Source organism: Elephas maximus, chromosome X (genome assembly GCF_024166365.1).
Source record: "Elephas maximus indicus isolate mEleMax1 chromosome X, mEleMax1 primary haplotype, whole genome shotgun sequence".
Lineage (NCBI taxonomy): Eukaryota > Metazoa > Chordata > Mammalia > Proboscidea > Elephantidae > Elephas > Elephas maximus.
The window spans coordinates 113,462,659-113,470,289 of record NC_064846.1 but is presented as its reverse complement, the minus strand read 5'-3'; the positions used below and the strand labels follow the sequence as shown (position 1 = coordinate 113,470,289).

The window sequence follows — 7,631 nt, the reverse complement described above, 5'->3', positions numbered from 1 at the left end:
ACTAAAATTGTCTTAAACTGTTAAATACATATGTATAATAAATGATAGACATGATATCTTTGTTAATAATCTAGACGATGCTACATCCTCTCTCTGAAATAGCACAGATAAAGGTAATTACATTATAAAATAGACTAGCTCACGATTATTTACCAAGCAGTTTGTACTTTGGTAAAAACAAACTGTTGTGTACGTGTATTAATGACACCTAAATGAACGTATGGAAACCCTGGTGGCATAATGGTTAAGAGCTACAGTTGCCAACCAAAAGGTCGGCAGTTCGAATGCACCAGGTGCTCCTTGGAAACTCTATGGGGTGGTTCTACTTTGTCCTATAGGGTTGCTATGAGTCAGAATTGACTCAATGGCAGTGGGTTTAAATGAAAGTATACTGAGATATCGTTTTTAGCAGAAGTTCATGTTAGAAATACAATGCATTCTACAAATGCTCCTCCTGCATCTTCCTGTGATTTCTTTCACGATTAGGAAATTTGGGTTTGTGGACCAGACTAGCCTTTCAGATACTCGTTTGTTTATTCTCCTCATTTTGATCTTTTACATTAAGCCCCTAAGCTTCCTAGCGGCCATCTAAAGTATAGCAAATGGTCTCATTCCTTCTAGAAGCACAATGAAAAGAAAGAGCTAAGGAACCAACAGAAATAACATGTTTAACAAAAAAAGCCAAAAGCCAACCCCCCCCCCCAACCCCATTGCCATGGAGTGGATTCTGACTCATAACGAAACGGTAACCCATAAGGCAGTACCAATGAAACTCGAAGAAACCTAGATTGGTGCCTGGCCAGTGCTTAGTGATCAAAGATTCTAATTGAATCATGATCAGAAGAGGGGAAATGTTGAAGGGGACGATTAATAAGACATCTTACTTTGATTTTAAGGTTTTTCTTATCCCCATGAAACCAAATATTAACCATAAAAAGTCTGACCCAAACTCCAAAAGCCTGCCAGAAACTGCTCTGCAGCAATGTAAATTTGACCTTTCCACCTAGAAAAGGATAATCAACAAAACCATTACCTCCTGATTAAATGAAAAAGAATCTAGGCTCTCCTAAATTAAATCTCAAAAAGTCTCATGGCTGCAGGTGGATGGAGAGCCAAATTATTAGCAGCCAGGCCAGAAGCAATCTCATTAGTTGATCTTAGAGGAGGGAGGGCAGGGTTCAATCTATCACACTAAAATTAGCCAATGGTTGACATCCTATTTTTCTCCCTCCCCTTCTCTCATAAGCATCCTTGTAACTAACAAAGCCATAGACTGCTAACTGAAAGGTCCGCAGTTCCAAACCACCAGCAGGTCGCTGAGAAAGATGTGGCAGTCTGCTTCCATAGAGGTTTACAGCCTTGGAAACCCAATGCGGTTGGCTATGAGTCAGAATCGACTCAAGCACCAGGGGGCATTTTTGTTGGTTTTGTAACTAACAAAGTTCAAGCCAATTCCTTTTTCTGGAATCAAAATGGTCTCCCTATATACATATAGACTAACTGCTCAGAATAAATCTTATGTTTTAATTTCTTTGCTTTTCGATTATTTTTAACAGGCTTGAGGAAGGAGGGGGGGCTGACATTAAATTACCAGGCAGAAGACATTTCCAGACTAATTACTTATTTTAGGGGGAGATCTCATTCCCTAGCCAGGTCAGAAGCTCCTGGAGACTGTTTTCTGAGAAAACCTTTACTTGTCCCCAGTCCAGACAGATTAATTCCCTTCAGCAGACGCTGTTCAGGCCTGAGGTAAGGGAGGAGGAGGGAAAAAGGGAAAACGGATGCGAGAAAAAGGGGGAAACAGAAGCTTAAAGTTGTTCAGGTCCAGGTCCTGCTTAGGCTGCTGCTCGGGCTGGGACTGGCTTGGATTTTGGGCTTCTTATACTTATATATATATATATTTTTTATACTTATGGAGAAAAGACCTGGGAGTGGTTGTCTGGGACCCTAAGAGCCTGGAAGGTTTTTGGGAAAGGCTAACCAATTCAGTTCCCGGTGGGGATCAGACATGTGACCCAGGCGGCCATTTTCTCACACCCTGTCCGTCGCCATCTTCCATGCAAACAAAAGGCATCAACCCCCCACCGCTGTCTGATGCTGACGTGGTGATCTCCCGGTCACTAAAATTCGGAAACACTCACATTTAGGTATATACAAAGGCCAGGGGGCAAGATTTTGGCTTACAAATAGGTTACATGGCCACACCGGTCGACTCTGCCGCTTCCTCTTACCATTTCCCCGTCTCTCCCCTCCCCCGGGCAATTTCCTTGCCTTAGGGAGCAGCTAGGAGGCGGGGGTAGCGTGTTGGTGAGGAAGGGACGGGCCGGCCCGAGCCGTCAATCCGAAGACCCGCCTCCGCTGAGACGCACAGCCGGCAGCGGCGCAAAGCGAGGCTGGGATCCGGAAGTTGGAGCCAAGGTCTGAGAGTGCATTTTCTCGGCTAACCCTGTTCTCGTGCTAGCCTTTCCACTCAGATCCCCGCCGGAACTGTAGGTAAGAGACTATTGTCTTTTCTCCTGGTGACCGCTCACCTGGCCGGGCTGCGTGGTAAGGATCGTCTATTTGAGGTGAAACTGTAAACGCCCTTACCGCCTAAAATAGGGGTAAAGACCGGCCGCCTCTCTAGGGTAGAAGGTCCCGGATGAGGGTCAAGTATTGCTCCGCCTGTAAAGACGGGTCCTACTGCACTCACCCCGGTTCAAGGGGCATGGCCCTATCCCATCTACAAAGGTGTAGAGGCCGAGAGAGACACGCTGTAGGGTCACAGACCCCGTGGGTCGTCCTCCTCCCGTCAGGATAGTTAGGCTCTCTTCTGCACTCCCGGTATAGACAGGCGTCAGCCCTCATAAGGCCGAGCAGTGAGACCTGGCATAAAGACACACTGATCCGCCTGGAGGTACCCTTCTCACGGGCAGAGGCTTTGTTGTATTCCTCCCACCCCCAGAAAGCTGCTCGCTCTCCTCGATTACCCACCCCTCGCACCCCCACTCCCAGTGTAGTGCTGAAAGAGGGTAGGAACCTCCTTGCCTTTGCCTAGAGAAGCAGGGACCTCCTGCCTCACCCCAGTGTTACTGGTTGATGGAGACCCACCCCCACTCCTGCAGTTACCATTGTTCATGTCTCCCCAAAGTGATTGGGGGCACAGGCTTTAGCCCATGGAAAGCCATGCAGATTCCGCCTCCCTCCTAGGCTAGAGTGGGCCCCCACTGTGGCGAATCAGACTGAACCCCTACCCCTGTAAAAGGGTGCTGGTTTACTGAATTTATAAAGGCCCGACCCCCAAAATGTCCCTTTCCCCGCAGCAAGCAGGAACAGACCTCAACCCAGGAAGAGACAGCTAGGTGTGCCCCTCAGGAGGCCTCCAGGGTAGAGGGTCTCAGATTCGTTTCTCACCTTTTGAGATAGACACAGATTGCCCTCCACCCCCTCTAAATCCTCAAGGATTTAGAATCGCCAAATGTTAGAAGGGAAAGACCCCACTCAAACAGAGAGGTGCAGCTTCTCCCTCCCTGTGGAGTTGAGAGAGAGTGACATCGCTGATCACCTCACTGTGCATGTGCAGGGACTCCCTCTTAACCAAGGTAGAGGAGCTCATATCTGTTTCTCTCCACCCAGGGTAGACACAAACACCCCTTCCCCCCCAAGTGTAAGAGCAGATCCATGTACTTTATAGTTGCAGTGTTCCCCACCTACACAGAAAACCAAAGGCCCACCTCCCTTCACCGTTAGAGCTGCTGGCTTCAACCCATAAGATACAGACCCTCCCCAGCCCACCTCCCATGGAAGGGTCTTAATAGCCCACTCACTGCAGGCAAGTTGTAGGCCTCACTCATGCAGAGCTGCACACGCAGTTCCGCCCTTTGTTAGTGACACTAATGTCACCTCATAGTGGAGACAGGTGTATTAATTTCTCCCCACAGCCCTCTCCAGGGTAAAGAGACCCAGGACTCCTGCTCGCCACAATTTAGAGATGCACAAACCTGCCCTCTCCCATGCAGAGATACGTAGAGCCACTGTGCTGGTTCCCAGTAGAGTGACGGATGGCCCCATCACAAATGCAGGCACAGATCCACTCCCCACAAGATTTTGCACTGACCTGAATCCACATAGACACACAGATAAGCCCTGTTTCGAGGCCCCCACTCACCCAGGGTAGACCGTTGGGATCTGGCTTTCCTCCCCTCCCAGGGTAGTAGAGACACTAAAAAACAAAACAAAGCGAAAAAACCCAAACTCTTTGTAGTCGAGTCCATGTGTTGCAGAGTGGAACTGCTCCATAGGGTTTTCTTATTTGTAATCTTTGTAGAAGCAGATTGCTAGGCCTTCTTTCCGTGGTATTGTTGGGTGTGTGCAAACCACCAACCCTTAGGTTGTTGCCATCAAGTCGATTCTGACTCATGGCGACCCCATGTATGCAGAGTAGAACTGCTCCATAGGGTTTTCAAGGTTGTGACCTTTTGGAAGCAGATCTCTAGGCCTGTTTTCCGAGGCACCTCTGAGTGGATTTGAATCACCGACCTTTTGGCCACCCAGGGATCCTTTGGAGGCACTATTATCACCTTTATGAAAAAAAATACTTCCCTCCCCTCAGTGTAGAGAAGCTTAGTGCTAGTTCCTTCCTTACCTGGGATATAACACTACAGTGTGGAGGATTAAGGACCAAGGACCCCGTCCAATGCATTGAGGTACTAACTCCATCCCGGAAGAGGCTCAGACCTACCCCTCCTGTTGGGTATTGTGATAAGGCCTTCCTGGCTCCAGTGTAGCCCTTCCTCCCAGTTTCCATAATTGTTAAGGGATTCCTTATCATGTTCTTTAACATTTTATTTTGCCTCTAGGGGTCTCAGAATGCACAAAGCCTTGTGGCATTGTGATTCTCAGCTGTCTTCAAATTTGTTCTTCCCCTGTCCTCACAGGAAGGAAGCCAGCAGATTCGAACCTACCAGCCTTTAAGTTGATCATCATGATGAAACTTAGGCACAGTGAGTTTCCTTTACCACCCCCTCACAATCCTGAGCTTTAATGAATATTTGTTTCCCAGCAACTGTTTTTAATTGCCCTGTGTGTACGGGATCAGTCAGTCTGGGTCTTTTACCTATGGTATCATTAATGTCTTCCTGACTTCCTTATAAAGTAATGTTACCCTTATTCCCCGTTTCTATTTTACAGGTGAAGAAACTGAGGGTCAGCAAGGTTAAGTGACTCGGTCCGATGTGAATAGCAGTGTAAATACCATATCATATTGCCTGTAACCCTAACGTGCCCAAACATTTTTCTTTATAAATTGTACTTGTAAAGAAGTGTACACTCCAGTAGTTAAGAGAATGGACTCTGGAGCCAGACTAGGTTTAAACCCCAGCTTTCCTATTTACTTGCTGTGTGGCCTTGGGCAAGCTACTTAACTTCCGTTTCCTTACCTACAAAATGGAGGGTGATAATAGCATCTACTTCAGCCTTGTTGTGAGGATTTAGTGAATTAAAATAGGTAAAATACTTATAACAGTGCCAGCCACATAATAAGTACTTTATAAGTATTGGCTTTAAAAAATGCAGTCTCTTTTGTCTTCGGAATTTAGCCCCTCGGAGGACGCATACACTGTCTGCTATCAAATTACTGCCTTTTCTCTCTCTCTTGTAATCGTGGTGGAAATATACACAGCAAAATATACCCCAGTTAAACAATTTCTACATGTATAATTCAGTGACATTGATTATGCAAGTTGTACAACCATTTTTGCTATCCTTTTTCAAATTATTCTACCACCATTAACAGAAACTCAATGCCCCCTAAGCCCAAACTCCCACTTTCCCCTCCCTCCCACCCCTGGTAATCATTAATCTTTTGGTTTCTGTATATTTTACTTATTTCATATAATTGAGGTCCTTTTGTGACTGACTTATTTCAGCATGATGTTTTCAAGGTTGATCCACCTTTTGGCAGGCATCAGGACTTTATTTCTGTTTATGGCTGAGTGGTATTCCATTGTATGTGTATACCACCTTTTGTTTACCCATTCATCTGTTGATGGAAATTTCAATTGTTTACTCCTTTTGGCTATTGTGAAAAGTGCTGCAATGAATATTGGTGTATAGGTTTCTATTTGCATTCCTACTTTCATGTCCTCTGGGTATATACCTAGGAGGGGGATTACAGGGTCAGATGGTAGTTCTATGTTCTGCCTGACCTTTCTTGAGCTTTGGATTTTTCTTAACCATAAAACAGACAATGTGGATATATTCTGTTCTTCTGTGTTCAGATCTCTTTCCCTCCCCTCTCCCTCATTCTTCAACTGGATAACTCTTGCTTATTTTTCAGATTTCAACTTACACACCACTTCCTCTGGGAATCCCTGTTAACCTCCCCCTTGGTTTCCACTCATCTGGGCACCCGCAGGAACTGGGGCTTGTTGACCTGGTATAATCTGGGTCTATTTCCTCCACTGCACTGTTAACTTCTTACCCATATTGGATTCATCTTTGTGTCCCAAGGGCCCAGCATGACCTGGCATAACTATTTAGTACTTACTGTGTGCCAGGAAGGTACTAGAATGTTGCAGTTAGTAGTGCAGACTCAATTTCCTTCTCCCACCGTGATGCTTACAGCCTAGAGAAAGATGTATGATAAACTAATAAAGAACTTTCTTGTGAGGGAAATGTGATGGATAGGGAGAATTGTGGGAGTGAGACCTCTCAAAATATACCTTATTATAGTTCTGATTTTTAAATCATGTGAATGTATTACCTATTAAAAATAAAGAACAATTAATCATACACATCTACCTTAGTGGGGAAAATGGTGAAAATGAAGAGCAAATTAAATTAAAAAACTTGACACGTGCACATAAAACAAAGACTATCTGGTAAATTGCAAATAAATTAATGATCAGACTAACTGGGATGATTCCTGAGAAGATCAAAGGGAGGGGCCGTGTGCTGCAGCTACCCATGCCTCTGATTCCTGGGCAATACTGGCAATTATAATGATTAAGTCTCTGAGAAGGTTACAGAGGGAGCCCTACAAATAATTTTAATTGTACATTTTTGAGTGATTATTAAAAGGGGAAGGAAGTTGTACCGCTTAAAAAGCTCATGACCATTAGTAATTGGTACCACCCATATATAATCAATTCTTGGCACCCCTGCTGTGGAAGCATTTACTGGTTGGGAAACTGGTAACGTTACCCTAGTAGGGAAATGGAGGGCAAGGGAGTTGTGGCCATGTGCAAGAATGTGATTGTAATGATAGATTGTAGAGTATAAGCTGGATAGGGAGGGAAGAGGGGGTGGCTGTTGAACAAGGAACCAAATATTGGAAGTCTCTAGGAGGTTGATCAAATTAACTTGAAAATAGGAGAGAGAGGTGTCTAAGACTGCTTTTGGAGGTCCAGGTGGTTATAGGTGATGACCATAGGTGGAACCGCAGGAGTGGGTGGGTGGGCGGCTGAGATACAGATCCCTGGACGTGAGGAAATGGGAAACAAGGGTGTTGGAAGGGCTGTCCAGTGATCACCAGAGTTAGCCAGGTTGATGATGACAGCAGTTGGGTGGAAAGTAAAACAATGACTTCAGGTGAATCATTTGGTTAAATGAGGAAAAGTCATAGATGATGGAGGCATAGCAGCATGGTGGGA

At 45.4% G+C, this 7,631-nt stretch overlaps 1 protein-coding gene across 1 annotated transcript in view; it reads left to right on the top strand.

Annotated features, from left to right (window-relative positions):
• The first annotated feature begins 2,347 nt into the window (after nucleotides 1–2,347).
• The window catches only part of GNL3L (G protein nucleolar 3 like), a 32,676-nt gene continuing 27,392 nt past the window's right edge, over nucleotides 2,348–7,631 (top strand). The window contains exons 1-2 of the mRNA XM_049872599.1: nucleotides 2,348–2,493; nucleotides 4,917–4,982. Coding sequence (XP_049728556.1) covers nucleotides 4,964–4,982 — 19 coding nt within the window. The 5' untranslated portion in view covers nucleotides 2,348–2,493; nucleotides 4,917–4,963. The remainder of the gene's footprint in view (nucleotides 2,494–4,916; nucleotides 4,983–7,631) is intronic.